This window comes from Rhinatrema bivittatum, chromosome 4 (genome assembly GCF_901001135.1).
Source record: "Rhinatrema bivittatum chromosome 4, aRhiBiv1.1, whole genome shotgun sequence".
NCBI lineage: Eukaryota > Metazoa > Chordata > Amphibia > Gymnophiona > Rhinatrematidae > Rhinatrema > Rhinatrema bivittatum.
This window is the reverse complement of record NC_042618.1, coordinates 191,758,176-191,785,682: the sequence shown is the minus strand read 5'-3', so window position 1 is coordinate 191,785,682 and position 27,507 is coordinate 191,758,176. Positions and strand designations below refer to the sequence as shown.

At 42.2% G+C, this 27,507-nt stretch overlaps 1 protein-coding gene across 7 annotated transcripts in view; it reads left to right on the top strand.

Moving 5' to 3' along the window:
- The window catches only part of NISCH (nischarin), a 191,488-nt gene that overhangs the window by 123,348 nt on the left and 40,633 nt on the right, over window positions 1–27,507 (top strand). For 3 of the 7 annotated variants that reach the window (XM_029599458.1, XM_029599457.1, XM_029599459.1), the window contains exons 15-16: window positions 23,298–23,428; window positions 26,433–26,482. In XM_029599458.1, coding sequence (XP_029455318.1) covers window positions 23,298–23,428; window positions 26,433–26,482 — 181 coding nt within the window. Of the gene's footprint in view, window positions 1–8,532; window positions 10,522–23,297; window positions 23,467–26,432; window positions 26,483–27,507 lie in introns of those variants that run through there. The other 4 variants (XR_003856393.1, XM_029599464.1, XM_029599461.1 and 1 more) reach the window with 4 other exon arrangements.

Here is a 27,507-nt window from a genome sequence, read left to right as displayed (position 1 = left end):
TTTCTGTCTGTCCATTGGCCTGTGGATGGTAAGCTGATGGAGATCTAAAGAAATGTTACATTTCTTGCAGAGAGATCTCCAAAATTTCGCTGTGAATTGGACCCCTCAGTCAGAGAGGATGTGCCTTGGCAGTCCATGCAGACAAAAGACATGACGGATGAATAGCTTCGCTAATTCCGGGGCTGACGGTAACCCAGGCAGTGCCATGAAATGAGCCGTTTTTGAAAAGCGATCAACAGTGACCCAGATGGTATTATTGCCATTGGACACTGGTAGGTCGACAATAAAATCCGTGGCTCTATATGTCCACGGTTTACTCGGAGCAGGCAGTGGTTGGAGACGTCCCCAGGGACGATCGACCGGCGGTTTCTGTCAAGCGCATGTAGGGCACGACTCTACGTAGGCCTGGACATCCTTTTTCATAGTGGGCCACCAGTAAAATCTTTGCAGTGTGACAAAGATTCTGGATTGTCCAGGTTGGCCTGCGAGCAGAGTCATGTGCCTATCAGAGAATCTTTTTCCTGAGTGTCTGAGGGAGCACCGTCTTCCCAGCTGGAACTGTGTGGGTAGCAGAGAGAAGTACCTTAGAAGGATCAATGATATGACACGGAGTGTCAGGGACGTCTTCCGTTGAGAAGGAATGGGAGAGTGCGTCAGCGTGGGTATTCTTGTCCACTGGGCGATACTTCAAAAAGAAGTCGAAGCGATTGAAAAATAGGGACCATTGAGCTTGTCTGTGGTTAAGACGTTGTGCATGACGTAAGTATTCAAGGTTCTTGTGGTCGGTGTAAACCGTAATTTGATGTTGCGCACCTTCGAGCCATGGGCACCATTCCTCAAATGCCAATTTAATTGCTAGTAGCTCCTTGTCTCCAATCCCGTAGTTTCGCTCTGCAGGGGAGAAGCATCGAGAGAAAAATGAGCAAGGACGTAAAGTGTGGTTGTCCGAGTTTTGACTAAGGACAGCACCAACTCCGACATCAGAGGCATCCACCTTCTTGAGTTCCTGGAAGGTGGTTACGGCTTCTGGAGACCATTGAGAGGGGTTGGCTCCCTTTCTCATCAAGGTGGAATAGTGATGAATGAAGGATCTGTAGTAGTTGGTGAAACCGAGGAATCTTTGCAGAGCTTTAAGACCAGTAGGTTGGGGCCAGTCCCAAATACTTTTGGTTTTCTGCTGATCCATCTGGAACCCCTGACTGGATAACATGTAGCCTAAAAAGGGGACAGATTCCTGGTGAAAGAACCATTTTTCCAATTTGGCGTATAAGTGGTTATCTCTTAGTCTCTGCAAAACCTTAGTGATGTCCAATTGATGGGTCTGGAGGTCTTGAGAATAGACCAGTATGTCGTCTAGATATACTACTACACAGCTGTGTAGCATATCCCTGAAGATTTCATTCATCATGTTTTGAAATACGGCCGGGGTGTTGCAAAGGCCAAAGGGCATGACTAAATATTCAAAATGGCCATCGCGGGTATTAAATGCTGTCTTCCATTCATCGCCCTGGCGTATTCAGACCAAATTGTATGCCCCTCTGAGGTCCAGTTTAGTGAATATTTTGGCTCTTTGGAGCCTATCAAAGAGTTCAGAGATTAATGGCAATGGGTAGCGGTCCTTCATAGTGATGTTATTCAGGCCACGGTAGTCTATGCATGGGCAAAGGGAACCGTCCTTCTTACCGGCAAAAAAGAACCCGGCCCCAGCAGGAGATTTAGAAGGCCGAATGAAGCCCTTCGCCAAGTTCTCTTGAATATAGGTAGACATAGCCTTGGTTTACGACAAAGGAAGTAAGTATACCCTTCCTCTGGGAGGCTCGGTATTGGGTAATAGGTTTATGGTGCAGTCAAAGGATCGATGAGGTGTAGAGTGTCTGCTGCTTTTTTCGAGAATACGTCTTAAAAGGACGAGTACTGCAGCGGTAGGCCTGGAAGAGAAGTGGTAGTGGTCAGGCAAGGCATAGGAGTCACCACTTCGAGGCACTTTCCATGGCAGGACTTACCCCATTGGGATAGTTGCAAGGTGCTCCAGTCGAATTGGGGTGTGTACGTTTGTAACCATGGCAGTCCAAGTACTACCGGATGTATCGCCTTGTCTAGGACCAAAAACGAAATGGTCTCCGTGGGTAGAGATCTTGTGCGGAGTTGAATAGGTTGAGTGGAATAGGTAACCTCACCAGGTAATGGCTTGCCATAAATTGATAATAGCAGTGGTGTAGGTGTCTGAACAGTGGGCATTCGTAGGTGCTCTACGAGTTGTTTGAGTATGAAGTTCCCACCGGCACTGGACTCCACTAGCGCTAAAGTGTGAAATTCAGGGACCTCTGAGTTAATGGAAACCGGAAGTGTCAGTGGAGGAGATGGAGAAGTTAGACCTAGGAGGAGTCCTCCAGCAGATCCTAGGTCTGAAAGTTTCCCGGGCAGGAGGGCACAGTGTGACCAGGTCGTCCACAGTACATGCAGAGGCCTAATCTTTTCCAGTGACGCCTCTCTTTAGCTGATAGGTGGCTGCAGCCTAGTTGCATGGGTTCTGCCTCCTCGATAGTGGGTGCGGGAGTAGTCTGGGTAACAAGCGCTGGACGAGAGCGCGGAACCCCTGATGGTATCTTCTTAGGACCCTTAATCTCCTGAGATCGCTCACGCAGGCGACGATCAACACGCCCAGCTAGGTCAATGAGGGAGTCCAGAGTTTCAGGGAACTCACGTGCCGCTAGTTCATCTTTGATGCGTGAGTTAATGCCTTCCAGGAAAATAGCCCGCAGACAACACACAACCGAGTGTAATTCTGAAGACAAGGTTTTGAACTCAGTAACATAGTCAGAGGTCTGGTACCTTGTTGGAAATGTAGGAGTGCAGATTCAGCGACAGTCTTGCGAGCAGGGTCGTCAAACACAGAACGAAATACAGCAAGGAACCTTGTCAAGTCATTGAGTATAGGATCATTACGCTCCCAGAGAGGTGATGCCCAGGTCTGGGCTTTCCCGTCCAAGAGAGTCAATATATATGTAGTTTTGGACACTACATCTGGAAAGTAGGTAGGTTGTAATGAAAAGTGCATACAGCACTGATTCAGAAAGCCCCTACATAACAGGGGATCGATCGCCTGTAAAACACATAAGTGCTGGCAATGGCACGGAGAGTCTCAGAGGCAATGCATGTGAAGCGGAAGGTGTCGAGACAGTCCAGCCGAGAGTTTAACTGATTGAAGGCATTAGCCAAAGTCTCTAATGTCCTTTGCTGCTGGGAGAGTCATTGGGCCAGCCCAGGGATGGCCTGAAGAGCTGAGAACTGAGCCGGGTCCATGGAGTTAGCAATCTGTTATGTTCTTGCAAGAATGTGAACCATGGGCCGAGGTGAGAGGTGTCTCCGCCCACAGGGAGGAGCACCTGTGAGCCTCACCGCCGGCAGGCATGATCTCAGTTGTCTCAGACACAGCTGTAAGGTAGAGACTTTATTATACAGGAAGGAAGGCAAGCCCGCAGAGCGGGAGTAGATGAGAATGTACAGTTCTGAGCTGAGGGGAAGATTCCCGATGAGAATATCCAGTAATGGCCCACGGAGCAGGGTATGCCAGGAAGTCTCTTCAGAACTATAAAAAAAAAAAAAACCTCAGATGTGCAGATCCGGTAGTGGCCTGCAGAGCGGGGTACGCCGAAGATGTCCGTGCTGCGGAGATGACAAGAAGATAGCCTGAGGTGCAGGACCCCGGAGGAAGATCCTGCGAAAGGAGATGGTGATACCCTGCAGTGCAGGATATCCTGGAGCGAGTCCTATTGGAGAGGAAACGGTAGTGGCCCGCAGAAGGATTCCTCAGTAGGATAGGTATGTTTGAAGTCTGAAGTCTAGTACTCACAAAGGTAGTTCCAGGAGACTGTCCCGAGGAGCGGAACAGGAGTAGTCCAAGGCAGAAAGGCCCTTCGAGGAGCGGATAGCCAGGAACGCAGAAAGGCCCCCGAGGAGCGGGTACCCAGAGTGTCACATGCCAAGGCAGAGATCTGGAACCGGAAGTCCAAGAATGGAGTGGATTCAGCAACGAGGGAACTCCTTGCTAACTCGTCGAAGCATAGGGCCAGTAGGCTTAAGTACTGTAGCAAGATGACATCATACGGAGGTTCCCGCCATGACGTGTACAAAGGTGGCTGTTGTGCGTGCGTGCTTAGGCGTTACCAGGAACAAGATGGCGGTCGGCAACGTCCACACCGTCCTGGGGACGCCAAGGAGGTCGGTGGTAGCTGGTGGAGGCTGCCATTCTTCCCAGAATTGACGATGCAGCAAAGAGAGAGGTGAGCATGAGAGGTCGCAGCCGTCTGCAACTGACGGGCATTACAGTGGGGGAGCTGGAGACCAGGTGTAGGGGTGATTATTTGTCAAAGGGGAAGGATTGAGGATAGGGCATATACCATCCACCATTGAAAATTTACGTTTTGGGGGGGTTTTTTTGGCAACTTTGGCCACCTTCAAGGATAGGAGGGTCTTCGGAGACCCCCGGGATCTTATCCACACTTGGGGGGGATATAAGTCAAGGTCATTCAGCCCTTTTAAGGCATGGCCTTCAGAACACTGGGGGCTGGCTGACAAAGTCCCGCACCGACATGGCACATGCCTCTGTCGAGCACGACAAAGGAGCCTGCTCCTTTGTGTGGTTTTTGTGTAGCCAAGATCCAGCTAGCTTGTTTTTTTAGTTAATACTTAGCTTACTTGGTCAGCTTTTCGTCTTTAAGACTGTCATCTTTCTTGGCTCTCTGAAGACTGGTATAGTCATCATGCCTGACTCCCTCAACATCCCTGTTTTTCAGGGACAGGGTAAGTACAAGCTCCCTTTGCTTTTTAAAATGTTCTCAGTTGAATCCAGAATACCAACTTTGCTTCGAATTACCCCATTGGGTCAACCAGTTTTGCTTGGCAAGCCCCCATTTCCCTCTTGAGTTCATATCCCAGCAAAATGCCCCATTTCCCTCTGTTTTCAACTGTGCTTTAACTAACATTTGCTCTACAGCTAACCGGTCCTCCCTTATAGCTGACATTGTCACCCACAATCTTCATATTCTTTTTATCATGGAGACCTGGCTGAAACCTGATGATGCCCCTGTCTTCACCAAGCCTATCCAACCAACTACATCTTTTTTTCACAGTACCAGATCTGTGGTATGCAGTCATCTGCCATGCCCCCTTATGATTTATTTATTTAAAATAGTTCTATCCCACCAATCCACAAATCTTGGTGGTTTACAACTAGACAAACATAATCAAAATAAACTAAACTTAAGACAAACATATCCAATAATAAAACAAAAAGTAAATAATAGCAAAAGTAAAACAAAGTTGATTGTATTCATCCGTCATCTCAAGCACAGGAAATCAATAATAACACTCAATTGATGCCCCTCAAGGACTTCATTATGGCCCACTAGAAGTTCATGACTGGAAGGCCATAGTAAAAAAAAAAAAAAAAAAAAAAAAAAAAAAGGGCCTTGTGGGTTTTTCTAAACCTCAGATAATCCTTCTGTATACTAATTACTAATTTATTCTGGGAATTCATTCCACAAAGTTAGACCTGCGACCTTAAACATCCTATTCTAGATTCCGTTAGACGTATCTCTTTTATTGAAGGGTTTTCCAAAGGCATTGAGATGCTGAGCAGAGTGTGAAAGCCTTGGCTCGTAATTGTGTACTGTAGACACTATACTTTATGGGAACAAATTGTTCTGGGCTTTGAAAATCAAGGTAAGAACTTTAAACTTGATCCGCCAAAGAACTGGAAGTCAGTGTAAGGTGAACAGTACCAAAGAGATGTGTTCCCGCAATGGCGTACCATGAACTAACTGGGTAGGGGAATTCTGGATTAGTTGAAACTTCAGATAAGAGTTTGGGAGACCTAGAATACAATAGTCAATAGTGGACAGAATCAAAGATTGGATTACTGTATGGAAATCTGAGAAGTTAAGTGGTCTCAAGGACAGAGTAAGTGTGTCTTGTAATATAATGATTGCACTAGAGAATGGAAATGAATACTTCTAGATTATGAGCCTGAGTCTTAACAGGGACCTTATTCCCCTTGAATGTAAGTCTTAGAGAAGAAATATTCTTAAAATCAAGGAAGAAAGTTTCTTCCATATTCTTATGTTTCTTTTTCTTCAGTTACATAAGACCATTAACTTCAACCTTTTACTGATTTATGAACTTCCCCCTGTCACTAATGAATGTGAAATTAGGAGTACCCATATTTTATTACTTGACTTCAACTGTACACGGATGAATTGCATTAGTCCACAGTTATTCTCTTCCATGACGGACTTGCATCTAATACAATAGATTTGTAGTCCAGGTCATAGGGAAGGCCGTATTCTGGACCTCATCTTTTCTTCTGACAGGTTTATTTTGCCTGTTCATCAAATTAAATTCTTCCCTTTTTTCTGGCAGATCATGTATTGATAACATTCACTCTTTGTTGCAGTATTCCCCATAGTCCTGCTCATAGTGCTAAGGTCCCTGTCAGAAGAACAAGGGATTTTGACCTTGATGTCCGTGCCACATCCCTCATCTTCCCTGATGACTTTTCCGACTTAGCCCTTGACCGCCCCATTACGCTATTGTAACCAGCGAACTCCAGGCATTATGAGGAAAATGGCAGAAGAGCCATTTAGATATTCTTTTAGTACTGCTGTTATTCTTGAATTTTATATCTATGTGAACCGGTATGATTATTTAGGAATATCGGTATATAAAAATAAATAAGAGCAAATCTGTGCAGGATTGAACTCCTCTTAAAGGACAGTATTTCCTGTTTACAAAGTCTTTGAGGGATGCAGAAAACAGACTTAGACTTCTTTTTAAACTTGTATCGCAATTCTCAAACTCAGGTTAACTCCCTTTCTTATCCTTGGATGCATACCACAGAGGATTTTGTACAAGCTTTTGAGGGAAAAATTAACCAAATTCACACAAAATTATTTGATGCTCTATCCATTACTTCTCTCTTATTTTTGGAAATGTCATCCTCTCTGGGTAATGCTTTTATAGTCATCAGCAAATGTTTTGCTTTTAACAAGATATCTTTAGCCAGCCTGCAGTTACTATGAGTCAGATGAAAGCTTCCTCATCATTTCTTCATCCATTGCCCTTTAAATGCCTTAAAAACCGTAATTTAGGTCTCATGCCATTCTCGGTTGACATTAACACTAGTCTAAAGCAAGGATAACTACCAAATAGTTTCAAAGCTGCTAGGGTTTGCCCAGTGCTCAAGAAGCACAAACTTGATGTTGACCATCTTGAGAATTTTCAGCCCATCTCCGTTCTACTTACACTCCCTAAAATTATAGAAAAGGTGTTCCTCATTAACCTTTCTTCTTTTTTAGATAAAATGCTGGTTCTCCATTCCAGATAATCTGAGTATCATATAGTCCAAAATCCATTCTTACGACACTGGTTACAGAAATCATTTTAAATCTCGATAAGAGGAAGACAGTACTTGTAGTCTTTTTTGTCACGAGTGCCGACTTCAACACAATAAATCACCAACTACTGCTTAACTGTCTTTTTGAAATATGATTACCTGATTCCTCACTTTATTGGTTCAAGCCTTTTAAGCGAGCGTATTGGAACTCTAGAACATCACACTCCTGATCTTTGACATGCAGGGTACATTAGGGCTCTGTCCTCCAAACCCCCAGCCCCCTGCTTTTTAACCTTTGTCCTTCATCATTAGCCACATTCATTCAAAGTCTCAGTTTCTTCTATTACAGCTTAGGAGTAAGTTTAGTCTCTTGACTTATTTTCTCCTCTCAACTCTGAAGCCTTGTTCAACACTTATTTTTTTTTCTCTTCATTTAATTTAATTTAATTTCATTTTATTACTTATATACTACACCAATCAGACTGATACAGCAGCCCAAAGTGGTTTACCACAAGTTTTAAATACAAATTCAAATCCGGAGAATTAGACCAGTTTCAGAAATAGGTGATCTTTTTCACTCAACTCACAATTAAGCTCTGGAATTTGTTGCCAGAGGATGTGGTTAGTGCAGTTAGTGTAGCTGGGTTCACAAAAGGTTTGGATAAGTTCTTGGAGGAGAAGTCCATTAACTGCTATTAATCAAGTTGACTTAGGGAATGGCCTCTGCTATTACTGGCATCAGTAGCATGGGATCTTCTTGATGTTTGGGTACTTGCCAAGTTCTTGTGGCCTGGTTTTGGCCTCTGTTGGAAACAGGATGCTGGGCTTGATGGACCCTTGGTCTAACCCAGCATGGCAATTTCTTATGTTCTTAAGAACCTCACATATTCACTTGTGCTTGGTCGCCTTGACTATTGTAATGCTCTCTATCATTCTTTCAGTTAACTTATTGAGGAGACTCCAAATGGCACTAAGGTCATCTTTGGCTGCAAAAAATATGACCATGTCACCCCTATATTTTATGACTTCCATTAGTTAACTGTCTCCTGTTGGGTACAGTTCAAGATTGGATGCCTTAAGGCTTTTCACTGGGGAACCCCATTATACCTCTCCAACCTTCTTTGTCCTTATCTCCCTAGCAGGACCTTCCGTTCTTCCCAACAAGACTGTTAATCCTTCCATCACCAAAGGAAAACAGAGTGGAGACTATACGAGAGATGAGTTTAGCATATCTTGCTCCCAGTCTCTGGAATTCCTTACTACTTAGCCTGCATAGTGAAAAGGACTTTGCCAAATTTAAGAAGGCTCTCAAGACACATCTCTTCTCACAGGTTTCCTGTAATTAATCCTACTGTCCTAATTGTTTGATTGTTACTCCTAACTTCATTAGACATATATAATTAAGCCCTATTTGATTTGTCATTGTGATCCATCTATAATATATAAGCATTATTGTCCTATTAGTCTTGATTCATCTGTTTAATCACACTTATTACAACTGTCTAGGTGTCAGTGTTAGTGTTTGTTTATGATTGTGATTGATTTTGTTTTTGATTTATTTTAGCAATTGCTTGTTTATAGTTTTCTATTGATGTTATTGTTTTCATGTATTGTTTTAGTAATTGCTTTATCATGGATTTATTTTTTTTTTATTGTAAATTGCTTTTATTTTATATGTAGAAAAGTGATTAATCAAGTTTTAATAAACTAAACAACACAATAATCCAAGGGAGGTCTCACCAGTGTCGTGTTCTCTACTAGTTATGCCTCTTCATATGCACTCTTGCATTCCTCTTGCTCTGACCATTGACTTAGTACATGGTTTCTCTTCTTTGAAATATGAAAAATAATCACCCTTAGGTCTGTCTTCTGCTTACTGCACATCATTATCTCACCCCCTATCACATTTCTGCCTCAGATTTCTGCATTCCAAATGTATATATTAAATTGTTGGGAAAGGCGACTTATAAATTATTAATCTATCCCCATCCCCAAGCTTTCCTCTCCCTCTAATCCTCTCTTCCCATTCCTGAGACTCCATCTGTATTGTTCATCCTTGAGATCTCTTCCTCTTCTTCTTAAGATCACGTATCCATATAACGCAAAAAGAACTAAATTATACCCAAGCAAGATTGTAAAACTTTTATTTTTATTATGTAAAATAAATTACATTATTCAGTATATAGAATGAGATTCATATTTATACAATGCATCACTATTTCAGAAACCTTACTGCTGAATTTTCTAAATTGCTGCATACAGTATGTGAGCTGCTGCAGGAAACTGGAAGCTGCTTACTCTGTTGTTCTTTATGTCGTCGTCGCTTGCTATAAGCCCACCATCCTCTTAACTTTTTCATATTTATTTTATTTAAAAACACTTATAACCCGCAAGTCCCTAAATTCTTGTTCCTTGCAGGATACAATATAACAGCCATAATTTAAAATACGCTTACGGATCAAATGACAGTAATAAACAAAATATTTATGTGAGTTAGTAGAAATAAAAGCCAACCAACAATTTGTAGGTGTTACCTTTTTATAGGACTAACGATACATTTCTCACTAGCCTTTGAGAGCTATACTTTTTCTCAGGTCAGTGTGGTGTGAGTAAGAGAACTTGGTACCAAATTGTACAGTTTTGTGTACAACATTTCTGGTAGGTGTATGCACAGATACTTTGTTTTTCTTGAATATTTATCTAGTTACTATAACTGATGATATGAAAAGGTCAGGATGAATATTAGGCAGAAAACAGCGTAATAGCAGATACATTGCTTTTGCTGCTACCTTGTTCTCTGAAGTAAACTATTGTTCTGTATTAATTTAACTTTGTCAGTGGATCCAGACACTTCCTGTTTAGCCGGGATGAAAAGTGTATAATAGAAGCTATTTCTTCAACTGAAATCCTAAAGTGGAAATGGCGAAAGGAGGGGTAGGAATTAAAAAAAAACCAAAAACAAACAAACAAACAAAAAAACCCAAAACTCTGTACTCAAGTTTAGCTTACTCCTTATTCTCATGTACAGCTGCTCAAAATTAAAAAAAAAAAAAAATATATATATATATATATAATCATCTGTCCAACCCTCATAGCTCAGTGGATGCATATTCCACTACAAAACCATAGATCTGAATTTATATTTTGTGTGTGCCTTCACAGAACTGTACTCTCTAAGGGGCCGATGCAATCATTTCCGCGGAAAGCGGGTGCTGACTTTTCAGCGCCCGCTTTCTTAATGTACACATGGCGCCCGCCAGGGGGCTCCATGCAATATCCAAATTAGGTGGTTGCGCTAGGAAGGAGGCACTAGGGTCGCTTGCATGACTTTAGCGCCTCCTTGCTAACGTGACCCTGCGGCGGCTGCCGGTTATGAAGACAGACGCCGGTAAACTCTGCATCGGTTTTCATAACTGGCCGTCTGCTGAGGTTTTTTTTTGTTTGTTTATTTGTTTACTGAAGAAGTACAGAAAAGCAGATTTTCTGCTTTTCTGTACTTCTTTTACATGCACTCAGCTATTAATGCCTGCTCCAGGCAGGCGTTGATATCTGAGAGATAAATAGTGCATCTGAGACGCACATTTATTTTATTGCATGTGATAAGCACTATCTCATTCACTCCGCGTCAGATGCGCGTTAAATAGGTGCTAATCCCACTATTGCATTAGGGGGTGGATTAGCGCCTATTTAACGCGCGTCTGACTGCGGGTTATACAGAGCGCTCAGCTGAGCGCACTGTATTGCACCGGGCCTTAAATACTTGATTACAATGAGTTATGAAACCCAAGTGTTTTTATAGTGCAGAATTGAGTATATGGTCCACAGCAGTAGGGTAACAGTGGCCTAAAGAGAACAATCTAAGGACAAAGATAGAAAACACAGTTGTAGTATCATTCAGTGAGGCACATGTACTAAAAGGTTGTCTTTGTTTTGTGTCTATAGGGGAAATACATTTAGTTACAGTACCTAAGCCTCAGACTGGGTCACCACCTTTTTTTTTTTTTTTTTCTCTTCACATTAGCTGAGAAAATTGGTACACATTCTTTGATAACTTTCCAATGATGGGCCAAAATTATTAGGACAATTTTTTGAAATGTGTTGATCATCTGTCTGAAAATGTGGCTAAAGGTTTGTGTGGTGTTCCACAATGTGCCTACTTTTAACCACATTTTGAGGAGGCATTCTCAGGAGTGTGTTTAGGTCAGGGAGGAAAAGTATGCATGTAGATAGCATTTTCAAGTCTATGCATGTAGTTTTTCAACAAAAATGTACTTGTACAAAAAGCAGATGCATTGATTTAGTCAGCCAAGTGTTTATTTGGCTAACTAGTTACCTTTTGAAAACTGATCTCTTACTGTGTAAATAATGGAATAATAAAATAAAGTAACCTGTTAACTGAGTTAGCTACATTTTGTGATAGCTGTACATAGCAATGTAAAGATATCCACTTTCCAAAGTGATTTTTACCTCCAAAGGTGTACTGTATAAAATGCATTTTAATTGTTTATTATATTATATACAGTGGTTAAAATAAAAAGTGAAAAATATCTTAATGAGCCATTTTTTTTTCTGGAAGAAGAATTAATAAACAATGTTTACTCATCAAAACATGCTTTCTGTCTGTGTTTTTTAAAAATATAATCCATTTTGCAAGTGCAGTAAACCACTGCATGCACATAACTGGGGCATGTGTAAAATCCATCTTAATGCTTGGGTGTAGCTGACTGATATCTGTTTTCTGTGCCCTTGTTTTCAAGCCCCACTGTAGACTCTAATTTTCTAGTGCAGTGTTTCCCAACCAGTGTGCCTTCAGGTCTGGTGTGTCATGGAAAAGTCATCACTGCATTATACTCAGATCCAGGTCAGTACCTGGGCTTTGCTCTTAACACCTCACAGTAACAAGAGACATCAGCAGTGGCTAATAAATATGTAGGGGCTCCTTTCTGAGCACATGTGTAGTCTTGCATGTCTCTCCTTCCTAGCTACAACATGAGCCCCAGAGTGTGCAGGGACCTGCTTTGTGCTGTACAAACATTGCACACAGCGCCTCCTATTTTGAGTCATTTCAGCTTTTGTACTATCACCAGGCTGAGAAAGATGGGGTGAGTGTGCATTTGGCACTGAATGTGACGTACTCTCAATTTTGGGAGCAGCAGCAGTGGAGGAGCTCTGGCAGCACATGCGGCAGCCAAGGTAACTAATTGAGCCAGCTTCCCGTACCACATCAACTTTTCCCTTATTCTGCACTTGTATATAGAGGGAGCTGGTCAATCATGACTGATTCATATGTGTTTGCTCCCAGCCCCTTCTCCCTTTGTTTTAAAAATTTGGAAGAGAAGACTGGTGGAGCTTTCAGTGCTTCCCTAGCTCTTTTGGCCATATGAGTCCTCCATGTCCATGCTGCATGCTCCATGAAGGTTGGTGTGCCACACAACATTTTTGTTAACATAGGTTTGCTGTAGGGTTGAAAAGACTGGGAAACACCGTTTTAGTGTAAAAATAGCAAAAGCAATATAGTGCCAGAAACTCTTCTCCCTCATTTCTGCTTTGGGGCAGATCATATTCTTTATAAAGCACTCGCAATAATCATACCACACTGTACAAGATAAATCATCTAGGTATAAATCTTGCTTCAAAGAAGTACAAAGCATGAAGGTGACTTTCTCAAAGTCATACCGTTAGTGCAGTTAGAATGATTAAAACTGTTTTCTTTAGTTTTGCTGCTAAGTCTTGAGTCCTATCAAGGAGTCATGAGGCATACACACAATTCTTAGGACTAAATGGCTTTCCCACTTCTCTCAGACTCTTCAGCTCCAGTCCTGCAGGATTCTCTGTAGGGAGGAGGATAACCTGGACGCTGAGCATGAACTTTCAGATTCTCTACTAGGTATCGATAGCCAAGCTGGATACAAAGCTGGTGTTCCAGCACAACTTTACAGATGATGTGGCGAAAACTTCAAATATGGCACTCTGTACAAATGTCTTCTAGATGATATTCACAGAATAGGTTAAGTGGGTAAATAAGTCAATCTATGGTTCTTGGGTTGTTAAAATCATTTACCATCAACAAGCAGGGCTGAATTAGCTATGACACATAGTTGACATCATCTGACAGCACTAAACGGATCCATTTCTCTAGCTTAGTAAATTTTTACTACTGAATGGGAGTTCACACATGTGCACTTCATCATCAGTCCCTCGGTCTTTTTTTTGTTTGTTTGAGCTTCTGCATGGATGCATACCCTCTCTCTCTACGTCTTTTGTCCTTTTTCAATTTTTTGAAGGTCTTGCTTGAACTAACTTATTCTTTGAACTGCCTCAGCAGCCCTTCTACAGAACTTCAGTTCTGTTCTGAAAAAAAAAATCCTAATAACTTAAGATGTCCAGTTCCAAGAAGGCTACCTCTAGTAGCTTCAGGGACTGTGTTTGTAGCTGTAAGATGTCCATCACTGTATCTCTTACAGATGCCTTGCTCCAGACTGTGATTCAGCCAACTGCTATGACTGTGGTCTGATGTAGCCAAGATCTTGGATGAACAGGGCCACCCAGAGCAGAAACTCCTTGGGCAAAGCTTCCCCAACTGAGGCACTGGGCTCAGGATCTTCCATAATTCAGCAGTCGAGCAAGACTTGGAAGCGTCAGGCTCAGGAGCCAGTGAGCAATTTGGCACCCAGAGAGGCCAATTTCCCTTGTTCAGGGGAGGCTCAGAGCTGGCTGTGCAGTCAGTGCCGCAGAAACAAAACTGTGCAAAGGCATGCATCATCAGAGCATTGCCAGGACTTGATGCCACCAATGCACTGGCCCTTGGTGCAATTGGCGCACCAGTCCCTGCACAATTGACACTTTTGATGCACTTGATGCAAGAACAGGTATTGGGGACCAAGAGGAGACTCATTATTACCTTCCTCTGTGTTGGCATACTTGTCTCTGTACTGCTTCCTTGGTCCTGATTCCAGACCTCCTGGAACTCCTTCTCTTCCATCTACCTGTAGGCTTTGTTTGGAGACTCCTGATCCAATCTGTTCCATTGTGCCTCTAGTTCTATGTGACCACTAGTTTGGTTAACCCAGAAGAGAGCCCCTCCTGGACTCCACTATGTTTTCTCAGGAGAAATACCCTATACTGGTTTCATAAGAGGATGTCTCTTCACCAACTCTGGGTCAAAGGACAAACAGCCTCTGGACCAGATGGCTGAATTGGTGAAGACTTTCTTTACCTCACTGGAGGCCAGTGACAAGGGAAGGCACACTTTGACCTATCCTGTCCATAATGTCTGATTTGTTCCCGCAAGGTGGCATCCATCTTACCTCCATGTTTTGAGAGCTCCCATTGGAGGTCCTAGTGGTGGGAACCCTTATTAGTCAAGCATACCATCCATTTCTGCAGAGGAATCCAGCCAGTCCAAGGATGGAACATGTAATACCACCATCTGGAGTGGTGATGGGCCCTTCTCAAGTAGGGGTGTTGGACTGCCTGCAGAAGATCTGGCTCCTTGAGTTGCTAGGGTTCATAATCAATTTTGCCAAGTCAAACCTCATTCCTACTCAGAGAATCAAGTGCATCAGGGCATGGATAGACTTATTGGAGGAGAAAGCTTTTCTCCCATCTGATCAGGTGTTTTGTCTTCAAACACTGGTCCAGAGCTTACTACAGTGAGATCAGGTCCTAGCCTGAGCAATCCTGATTGTCCTCAGGCATATTGTAGCAGTGGTCCCCATGGCATTCCTCAAGATGAGAACTGCCCAATGGGGCCTCTGCACCCAATGGGATCAACTACTTTAGCCTTTGATGTACCCTGTGAAGGATACCATGGAGATAACGTCTCTCTCCTTTGGTGGCTAGATACACAGGTCCTGGAGATAGGTGCTCCTCTTCGAATTGTATCTCAACAGGTAACTCTAGTGATGTATGTATCCACCAGGAGCTGGGGTGAGCACACAGGCTCCTTCTGAACTTGGGATTTGGTCAGCAACAGAACGCTTGATTAAAATCAGCCTTTTGACACTACGAGCCGTTTAACAAGCATTGATAGTATTCTTGCATCTCCTTCAGGGAAAGAGAAATCTGATCGAAACAAACAACCAGGTAGCAATATTATATGAGGACCATATTCAGACACAATCTGGCTAGCAAAGTTAGCCAGATACTTATCTGGCTAACTTTAGAGGTATATTCCATAGTGAAACTGCACTATTGGATGTAGCCGGCTATCTTAAAGTTAGCCAGCTAACTATAACCACCTAACTTTGGCCTGATCAGACTTAGCCAGCTAACTTAATTGTCTAATTCAACTCCTCCCAGTTACGTCCCTGAAATGCCGGTTATCTTCTTAGCCGGTTAGAATTTAGTCTGATAAGTGCCCAAATATTCATTTACCTGGCTAACTTCTGAGTTAGCCGGCTAAATGCTTTTGAATATGGACTTCCATGTGGACAAACAAGGGAGCATATGATTTTTGATTCTCTGCCAGGAATCTGTGAAAATTTGGGAATTGCCTCACAGCCAGAGCTTTTCTCCAAGCAGCTTAACTTTGCAGGATGTCCAACATGCTAGCAGATCACCTCAGAAGGAATTTTCATCCCCACAAGTGGTTCCTGGACCAGTGAGTGGCAGACAGGCTATTCTATCTCTGGGGTCACCTGTCAATTGACTTGTTAGCATCTGAGCACAAACAGAATGTCAGCAAATGTTGCTCCATTCTTCAAAGCAAGTTCAAATCCACTTCAGATGCAGATCTGCTGTATGTCTTTCCTCTGCTTCTGATGGTGTTGAGAGTAGTGTAACAAACAGTTAGTCAAAGACTGAGCACATCTTATCCTTATCACTCCAACTTAACCAGCAAGTGTGGTTACCTCGTCAAGTTGTCGTCCCACTGATTTCCCCCCCCCCCCCCCACCTCCCCCAGGATCTGATTCAGCTCTACTATGTCATTTGAACTTCCCCCTTTAACATGATGGCACTCCATAGTCTCTTCATTCTCACTATCTAAGGAGGTTGAGGACATTGTGATTTCAGCCAGGAAGCCATCTACCAGAAGGACATTCAGTTTCAAATGGAACCGGCATTTATTTTGATGTCAGGCAGGCTCCTTGAACCAATTCACCTGTGCTCCAAAAGTCTCCTCCAGTTCTTGTTCTCCCTCTCCTCTTCAGACTTCATTATATCATCAGTCAAAGTGCATCTCAGTGCTATTGCTGCTTACCACCCTCAAGTAGATGAAAAGCCTATCTCTATCCATCCTCTTGTCTCTAGGTTCATGAAGGGTTTGTGGCATACAAGGCCTTCAGTTGCCAGGCCACCAGTGACATGGGATCTCCATGTCATTCTGGCACAATTGATGAAGCCTCCCTATGAAGCACTGGAGTCAGCTTCCTTAAAGTTTCTTGCATGGAACGTGGTGTTTCTGGTTGCCATCACTTTAACTAGAAGAGTCAGCAAGCTACAAGCATTGGTTTGTTACCCTCCATATCTACAGTTTTTCCAAATCAGGATGATGTACTACACTCACTGAGTTTCTGCCAAAAGTGATTTGGGCATTTTATGTCAAACTATTGTTTTGCTCACAGTCTTTCCAAATCTTTATGCATGTAAAGGGGGGAAGGCCTTACATTCACTGGACTATAAAAGGGTTTTGACCTCTTATCTGAAGAGAAGTCGACCACATTGTCAGGCTTCTTAACTTTTCATCTCCTACAACTAAAAAGAATTTGGGAATAGCTGTTGCCAAGTCTATGTTGTCTAACTGGCTAGCAGACTGTATTCCACATTGCTATGCTCTAGCACGCTTTCAAATCCCAGATGTTGTCAAGGCTCGTCAAGTAAGAGCCAAGGCTACCTCAGTGGCTCATCTAAGAGCCATGTCTGTTGAAGACATCTGCAAAGCTGCAGCTTGGTCATCTGTTCACAATATTTCCAGAAGTGGTAGTAGCTTTGGGTAAGCAGTTTTGTGCATCCTGTTCATCCAGTAGTCCACTCCATAGGAAGGGTGGGAAGATTTGGGTTGCTTTTTTAGTAAGTGCTCTGCTTGCAACCCTAAGCGTGGGACTCTCCCCATGTGTCCTGACTTATTCAACCCTGCTTGTCGACAGAGAAAGCAAGTTTGCTTTCCGTAAACGGGGTTTTCTGTAGGCAACAGGATGAATTAGCCATTTATTTATTTATTTATTTATTTTTAATTTTTTATATACCGGAATTCCTGTATGCAATACAAATCAATCCGGTTTACATGTAACAAAAAGGTTGCCCTGGTCTGGGAGGTTAGACCGGGGTTTTTTACATAGAACATTGAACAATAACAATCAACCAATGAACATTAACATTAACATTATTACAAGGAACAATGAGAGTATCAATAATATTTAACAAATAGTAAATAACCTTGTTCGTGTTTTGAATGGTATGTGTGTGTTCCCCTTTTTACAATGGACTTTAGTAGCGTATATCGACTGCAGTAAACGGTTATATAATATGTCCTCTATTAAATGACTGTTAAATAGGCATTGCGACTAAGCAAGTACATGTAAGAAATTACGTGTAAGAAATTAAGTGTCAAGCAATTCGTGACACCCTACAATGGTTGGATCTGAAAGTCAGGAGGAGGTGCTTATTTACACTCTGGGAATTGGAATGCTTGCCTGAAGAGCCAGGTTTTTAACCTTTTTTTGAATTCTGGTAGATTGGGTTCGAGTCGTAGGTCTGGTGGGAGCGCATTCCATTGGTGTGGTCCTGCAGTGGAGAGAGCTCTTTTTCTTAGTGTTGATTTGGCAGGAGCTGCGACTAATGTGCCTTTGTAGGCGTTTCTGATGGGTCTAGAAGATAAGTGTGGCCTAAGTTGAATTTGTAGAGATATAGGTGCGTCGTTATGGATTGCTTTGTGAATGATGGTTAAGGTTTTATAAAGGATTCTCTGTTTAATGGGTAGCCAGTGGAGGTTGCTCAAGATGGGGGTAATATGGTTTCTTCTGTTAGTGTTAGTTAGGATTCTGGCTGCGGCATTTTGTACCATCTGTAGGGGTTTGATGCTGTTAGAGGGGAGGCCAAGTAAGATTGAGTTGCAGTAATCAAGTTTCGAAAAAATAATGGATTGAAGAACGAGGCGAAAGTCATTGAAGTGAAGGAGTGGCTTTAGTTTCTTTAGGACCTGTAGTTTAAAGAAGCAATCCCTGGTGGTTGTGTTAATGAATTTTTTTAGGTTAAGTTGGTTATCAAGCCATGCTCCTAGATTCCTGACGTCTGCAGAGAGCTCCATGTTTTGTGCCAGGCTGGGTACGTGGGTGTTTGGTTTGTGGGAAATCAGTAGCAACTCTGTTTTGCTGGAGTTTAGAATCAGGTTCAGGCTGGAGAGTAGATGTTTAATTGGTTGAAGACAATTCTCCCAGTAGTCGAAGGTTTTTTGAATTGATTCTGTGATGGGGATGATGATCTGGATGTCATCTGCATAGAGGTAATGAGTAAGCTTGAGTTGTGATAGGAGATGGCAGAGTGGGAGGAGGTAAATGTTGAACAGGGTGGGAGAGAGGGATGAACCTTGTGGTACACCTTGGTCTGATAGGATGGGGTCAGATTCCTTGTTGTTAATTCTGACCTTGTAAAACCTGTTTGATAGGAACGATTTGAACCAACTGAGAGCTGTGCCTTTGATTCCTATGTTTGATAATTGTTCTAGTAGTTGTGAGTGATTTACCGTGTCGAACGCTGATGATAGGTCTAACAGGACCAGTAAGAATGACTGTTTTTTCTCCAGGTTCAAAAGTAAATTATCAGTGAGAGAAAGCAAAAGGGACTCTGTGCTTAGTGATTTCCGAAAACCGTATTGTGCAGGGGAAAGAATGTTGTGCTCCTCGAGATATTCGGAAAGTTGTTTATTTACGGCTTTTTCCATGAGTTTGGAGATCAGGGGCAGGTTTGCAATGGGTCTGAAGTTGGCTGGGTCCGTGGGTGATGCAGTTGGTTTTTTCAGTAGGGGTTTGAGGATTGCAAGTTTTAGTTGATTAGGAACTGTGCCCATGGCTAGAGAGGTATTGATGATTTCCGCAATAGGTTTTGCGACGGTGCTAGGGATGGCGGTGAGCAGATTAGTAGGGAGTGGGTCCGAGGGATGTGAAGATGGTTAATTTTTTTAAGTAGATTTTCGATCTCCATGGCTGATGTGGGCTCGAATGTCTCTAGACTAGAATTCAGCGTGGGTAGGTATGTGCTGTGAGGTGTTGGAAGGGTTTGATGGGTTGTAAGTGAGCTAGTAAGGTTTGAGATTTTTGTCTTGAAGTAAGTGGCTAATTCGTTGGCTTTGCTGAGTGCTAGTTGGTCTGGAATGGAAGGTGGCGTTGGTTTGGTGAGGGATGAAATGTAAGAGAATAAAGCTTTAGAGTCGAAGATGAAGTTATGAATTCTTTTTGCATAGAAGTCCTTTTTTGTTTTGTGTATGGCGTTTCTGTAGGTGTTGAGGGTGGCTTTGTAGTCCAGTCTGGATTTGGGTGAGGGGTTGTTTCTCCAGCTTTGTTCTTTGTTTCGTAGTTTTTGTTTTAGGGCTTTGAGTTCCGGGGTGAACCACGGTTTTCTGTTGTCTCTTGCCGGTTGGATTGTTTTTGAGGAGGTTGGGCAGAGCTGGTCCGCTATTTTGTTCGTGAGTTTGATCCATGAAGAGGTGGCTGTGTTGGCGTCTGAGAGGTCTATTTGTTTGAGATCTTTAGAGCATTGTTCGGTGAGTAACTCCAGTGAGCATGGTTTCCTGAAATGAATGATGGTTTTGGAGATGTTTGTAGGTGGTGTGTTTTTCATTTTGAGGGTTGTGTCTATGATCTGGTGGTCTGACCAGGGGATTGGCGTGCAGGTGGGATTGGTATGGATGGACCAGCTCTCGTTGATAAAAATGAGGTCTAATGTATGACCTGCTTTGTGAGTGGGCCCGTTGATTATTTGTGAGAATCCAAGGTGACTGAGGGAGGTGAGGAAGGTTTCGCAGTTAGTGGATTGAGGGATGGAGTCCACGTGAATGTTGAAGTCTCCCAATATGATGGTTGGTTTGTCTGAATTTAAGTGTTTGGCTATCATCTCTATTAGAGGGGAGGGGTTAGCCTCTAGAGTTCCTGGTGTGGCGTAGATGAGGAATATTTGTAGATGTTGAGATTTGAATATGGAGCATTCTAGTTTTGAAGTGGAGTATGATAGTTGTAGGGTTATGCCCAATTGTTTTTTTGCAGCAAGTAGAATTCCTCCTCCTTTCTTTTTCGGTCTAGGTATTGAGAAAAGGTCGAAGGATTGTGTTGGAAGTTGGTTTATTAATGATATGTCAGTGGGTTTTAACCAGGTTTCTGTTATTGCACATATGTCGGGGTTGTTGTCAATAAGGTAATCATTGAGAAGGTGCATTTTTTTGGAAAGTGACTGTGCATTGAATAAGGTTAAAGTGAATAATGAGAGGCCTAGAAGTTGTGTAATGGGAGATGTCATGATGTTGATGAGTCTTTGTTGTCTGGGTGTCTGAATGGGGTCTGGTGGAGAGTTATTTCTGGGTTTTCTTTTGAGTATGGGGATGGAGTAGCTGTGTATCATTGTATGTTGATTTGCTAGGGTTATGAATAGGGTACGTCTGTAACTGGGTACGTACCCGGTCGCCGGATAACACTGGGTACGTTCAGAGTCTGCTAGGATGGATGCTGGAACTGCTGGAGTGGATGCTGGAACTGCTGGAGTGGATGCTGGAACTGCTGGAGTGGATGCTGGAAATGCTGGAGTGGATGCTGTGAGGGCTGGATTGAATTCTGATTTGTTTTTGATGGACGCTGGGGGTTAGTAAAGGGTGCTGTATTGTGGCTGGAATGGATTAGTTGAGGTGATTGGCAGGGGTTGGTGCGTGATGGCTTTGTCCGGTCCGGAAACTCCGTTTGTCCATAGCCGTTGGCTAGTTATAGAGTCATCTGTGGACAAGGATCGTGCTTAATACTTAATACATGCTTAATACCCACTTGCTTCCCTGGAGAATCGACTACCTAGCGAAAGCTGTACAGCAAACTGAGCTGTTTATCAGGCAGCGCATGCATGTGAACCCCCAAGCATGCTTTGCAGTAAAACTTTACTGAGTTAGAGAGATCCATTCAGGTCCATTCAGTGTCATCAGATGTCATCACCCATGTGTCATGGCTAATTCTTCCTGCTGTCTACTGAGACCCTGTTTACAGTAATCAAACTTGTTATCCTCAGGGTTCCTCCTTATTTTGGATTAGAATTGTGAAATCTCCTTGGGTTACTAAAAATAATGAGGTTGTCTTCTCAGTGTAAACACCCAAAACATGTACCTTGGATTTGTTTGCTGGTTATTACATTCTCCATGTCTCCTCTCCTTTTCTAACTCTGTTGAACTAGATGGATATAAGTGGTGGGTAATACTGGATGGGTGCTCAGACTCTCATCTCTTTTTTTTTTTTTTTTTTTCTCTCTGTCACCCATACTGGATATGGGATAAGTATCCCACCTTCTCTATTACTTCTACTGTGCCTGCACTGACCCTCTCTGTCTGAGAGAACCAGATGGGAAAAATAAAACAACTTCCCAAATAAGAGAGAGAGGAAGGATAGAAAGACTTCCTTTCTGCTGAATTTCCAAAAAGAGAAAAATTGTATCGGAGGTAAAGATAAAATAATTCAGAAAGTCTCTCACATCTCCAAAATTTCTTGTCCCATTGACTGGGGCCTAGGATTTGCCCAAGGAGAAAGAACTGACGAGAAAACATTTCTTCCTCTGACTCTCAACTAAAACTTCCACACCTCCTCTTTATATAGACACAGGAAACATCTATTGCAGCAACCTAACATGGGGTCCTATGGCATAGATGGTATGTTCCTCTCTCCTAAATGCATAGCTCTTCTACAAGACCACACCTTTATATGGATCCCAATGGGACCATACAAATGGAAAATTAGAAACATTCTATCTAATTTCATTTTGGTTAGTTTGGTTTCTGCTGTTTTTATAGCTGTACAACAAATCCTGTTGGCAATGAGAAGTTTTATTTTATTGGACAGATAATATACAAAGCCGATATACAAAAACCATTTAATTGAGTGGAAAATTCAATATATCGTTGTTGCAAAACACTCAACAGTCTGTGACTTGACCAACCCAGAAAGATAAACCAAGCAAAAAAATGCATATAAAAACTACTGATATAAAGATGATAAACCGATTAGTGATCTCATCATAGCATCTTCTATTTCATGCTATGAAACCAACACATTAAAAAAAAAATGTTGATGTATATATGTAATGAAAAACAAAAAATTTTTCTTTTCTTTTCTTCTTTGCGGTGGATGACAAGATAATGTCTCAAATGATACCCAAAACTAAACTACGTGGGCTGTGTTTCAAAGTAAAACTTCTTTCTCAGGGGTCTGTATATGTCTTTCTCTCACACCGCTGTATCTCTCAGTATAGCAAGCCACATGTGCACACTCCTGGAAGTGGTATTAAATATAGGCATGGTCAATCTAAAACAAACCAATCATAAGGTTAGTCTTGCTGTATAGACCAATCCAGATGAAGCAATGAAAAATCTCACTGAATGACTCTTAGAAATTTTTGAAAAAATGTTGATCACATGAAATAGAAGGGGTGATGATAAGATTATTAACCGGTTTATGATCTTTATACTGGTAGTTTTTATATGACAGTTACCCTTTTCATGCATTATATTTTGCTTGGGTTATTCTCGTTTGATCAAGTCACAGATTGAGTATTTTGCATCAGTGAGATAATATATATAACATAATCCGAATGACATTCTGTGTGATGCATGCTATTTCATTGTCCTTATGGCAGGTGGCATGTTAAACTTTGTAGCAGGATAAAAGTCTTTCCAAATTAATCTCTGTCCACGTCATTGATGCACAGTCCTCTGTGTTTATTCTAGAAATAATTTGTATAGAAGCAGCCCTAGTCAGCAGTTTATCTTCGTCTAGTAGTTCGACTCCTACTGATCCCACAGTTGCCCTGAAATGCTCGGAAGATCCCGACTCTGCATGTGGAGGAGGAGGAGGGCAGGTACAATGACTGTCATTTCTTCAAGCGAGAAGTAATTGGTAAAGATTTCAGGGAGTGTGTTCAACTTGGGTTCAGAAAATTATGATCACTTGGGGCCAGCTGTGCAAAAGAGTTTTTCCTAATTTGTTTCTATAGGAAAAAAGCCTAGTAGATGATGCCCTTAGTTAGGTGAACTCAGTGCCAAGTTCCTGATCTATGTAGAAAAAAAAATAATCAATTTAGATTACACAATTTATTAAATGTGCCTGAGGTCAAAGGGAACACATCAGGGTACTCTAAATTGTAAATGAGCCATTATGCAAGTCAGTAGGATAACGAAGCTACAGAACCAATTCTGCATATTTTTGCAAATATCCAGGGGGAATCCAGAGTACTCAGAAGAGGGCTAAGCACAACAGAACAGATGTCTTTACTTAAGTAAATACTGGTACTAAGTCTTAAGACATATAATGGGAAAATCCATTAGTGTATCTAATGCATATTGTAGTAGCAATGCAAAATATGCAGCTATTATATTGTGCCTACCACAAACCAGGAAAAGGCCTTACTCTTTCCTAAAAATGAATCTCTCTTACTGGGAGAAAGAGTTTGCCTTACTGTATATAAATGCAATTTTGGGAGTCAATAGGAATAGAATAGTAACTTTTATTGCAGATGTAGACTTTAGAGGTCTATATTGAAAGCCATTTAGCCAGATAACTCACAAGTTATCTGCTAAATGTCAAGTATTTGAATATTGAGCACTTATCCGTATCTACCCAGATAAATAAAAAAGACATTCCAGAGGCATTTGGGGTGGGGGAAAGTTATCTGACTAACTTTAGCCGATGTGCAGTTGTAACCTGCTAAATTATCCAGCATTGTGTGGCCGGATAACTTGCTACTTAATGGATATCTTCAAAGGTGTCCTGCTAAGTAGCACTGTAAAAAAAAAAAAAAAAAAAGCCTTGTGGGCCTGTGATATGATTCTCACCTCCCTCCCCTGCTGGGCCAAGTAGCTCCCAATCCCCCCAAAACCCCTACCAAAGACTAAGAAAAACATGTTTCCCCTGTTGCAAATCACCTCCACCCCCCTCTTTCTCCATTATTTTTTAAAAGGTTTTCTTCCACCCCACCCTCAACCCATCCACAGCCTCAACAGCACATATCCCCCCCCCCCCCACCTCTAGAAACCCAGAAAACATCTGCCAAAAGCAAGGTACCTCTTACCCTCCCCTGGCGCTTTCCATACTGTTCTGATAAGAAAATGCTGGAAGAATAAGCTGAAGGTAGCTTATGCTTTCAGCACTTTTCTTAATCAGAGCAGCATTAGAAGCACCAAGAGCGGGTAAGAGATACTTAGCTCCTGGCAAGGGTTTTCTGGATCTGGGGGAGGGAACTTGTTACGGGCCAATACAGTAAAGTGCGCGCCGGCGGAGTGCACGGTTAGCCCACGTTTGGTCGCACGTTGTCAACGCTCTATTTTTATCCCTTATACAGTAAAGGGGTAATAGCGCGTCAGAAACGCGCGGCCAACCGCCCCCCCCCCCCCCGAAACTAATAGCGCCAGCAACATGCAAATGCATGTTGATGGGCTTATTAGTCATTCCCACGCGATACAGAAAGCAAAATGTGCAGCAAAGCCGCACATTTTACTTTCAGAAATTAACGCCTGCCTTTGGCCGGCACCGGGAAAGTGTACAGAAAAGCAGAAAAAATTGCTTTTCTGTACACGCTCTGACTTAATATCATAGCGATATTAAGTCGGAGGCCCCGAAAATAAAAAACAATTAAAAATCTGCCTGAGGGTTGGAAGACGGACACTCAATTTAGCCGGTGGCTGTTTTCCGAACCCGTGGCTGTCAGCGGGTTCGAGAACCAACGCCGGTAAAGTTGAGCGTTGGCTGTCAAACCCGCTGACAGCCACTGCTTCTGTCAAAAAGGAGGCGCTAGGGACGCGCTAGTGTCCCTAGTGCCTCCTTTTACAGCGGGCCCTCATTTACATATTTTTCTTTTCTGAATCGCGTACCCAGGAGAGTGACCTCGGCGTGCGCCGGGAGAGCAGGCACTCGCCAGCTGTCCCACCGATTTTTCTGTATCGGCCCATTAGTGAGGTGGATGGGGAGAGGAGCCTTCAGAAAAAAATGCGGAAGGAGTAGGTGGGGAACAATCTGCAACTCTGGAAAAAGTTTATTTTAGACTTTGATTGGGGTTTGGTGAGGAAGGGACTTTTGGGCCTGGCAAGACAAGTTACATCGTATTGGGGAGGGGAGTGGGAATCTGGCCACAGGTGTGCAAGGAACCTTTTTGTTTTGTTTTACAGTGTTTCTTAATTGGATACCTTTGAAAATATCCAGTTAAGTGGCAAGTTATGTGGTCACAACCTAACCAATTATATTCAAACATAGCCAGTTAGGATGAGTAGAGTATATTCAGTGGGACAAGTTATCTGGCTAACTTTAGCTGGATAACCTGTCTGCTCGCTGGCTTACTGAATGTGGACCTCATGTGTATTTGAAGGCATATACAAATTTACATGTGTGTTTAGCATAATAACATAGCAGATGACTGCAAATAATGACCAATTGGCCCATCCAGTCTGCCCAGTCCATCAGCATAAGCATTCTTTAGTGCAGAGCTAGGATATGCAAACCTAAGATTTCAGTATGACTGCCCTATATAATTCTCTGTTCTTTAGATTCTCCAAAAATGTTTTTGTATTGTTTGTTTGTCTCTCAACAATTTCAGAGATGCTTAGATTCAAGTTATCTTTAAAGGGATAATGTAAAGGAAAAGTCATATCCTTTGGATTATCCACAACTGAATTTCTCTGAGCTACCATTAAGAGAACATCGCTGCTGTATCATACTGTACATGTTAACTGAATGCTTCTTCTGAACAAACTAGTGTAGCCAACTTTTTTTTCTGTGTGCTTTCCCTTCAGTTTGAAGTTGGTGGTCTGCCCACAGAAAGAAAACTGTATTTCCATGAAAAATTCCTTTTTTTTTTCTCCCTCTTTTCTCAGGCTGCTACTTCTAACATAGATGGACAAAAAGGAGACCTTCATTATACAAGGTGAGATAAATAGTAAATGGACTGATAGTGGTTGACATAAAATATATCATTAGGACCAATCTGAGAGCCCAGTGATTAGAGAGACCTATTTTATTGCAGAGGATTCAAGTTTTTAATAATTCTCCATGACTCTGGCTAAACATACGACAGAGGCAAATCTTTCAGCCAAAGGAGAAAAGGGTATATAAAGAGAGTGAGAGTCTACACCAGGGTCAGGGAACTCGGGTTCTTGAGTGCCGCAAACAAGACTGTTTTTCAATATTTCCACAATGAATATGCATGAGATATATTTGCATGTACGGCCTTCATTGTAATCAGATACATTACATGCATATTCATTGTGGATATATTGAAAAACAGGCTGGTTTGCAGGACTTGTTTTCAGGTTCTTGTGACCTGGTTTGGCCTCTGTTGGAAACAGGATGCTGGGCTTGATGGACCCTTGGTCTGACTCAGCATGGCAATTTCTTATGTTCACTTGAGGACTGGCGTTACCTACTCATGATCTATACCATTCACAAATTGGCATTTCTTAAGTGTAGAAAGATACTTTTTCTTTTAAGCTATTGAGATATGCAGTGGGAGGGGAAGAAAAATATAAGCAAGAATCAGGCAGTGAATGATGGTGAAACTGCACCATAGGTCTCTGCATGTTTATTTCTATTACTCTTTATGACAAGTTCGTACATGCTAGAATAGCCAAAAGAATAGAGTGCGAGACAGAAGGATGAAGAGGAGTAAAGAAGGCTTTTAAAATTGAAAGTGTTCCACCACTACAGATTGACAGGCTCTTTTTGGAATGGGTTTCCTGATAACTTGTATTGACCTCTTAAAGCTGCAGGAATTTTTTCATTTGTTCCATTTTTATGAATATCAAAATATCTTGATAATAGACCACTGTGTTTTTACAGTCCTTTTATGGTCTTCTAGCACTTATTTATGTATGGCTTAAAAAAAGATATAATAGAATTAGAAAAGGTACAGAAAAGGGCAACCAAAATGATAAAGGGGATGGAATGATTTCC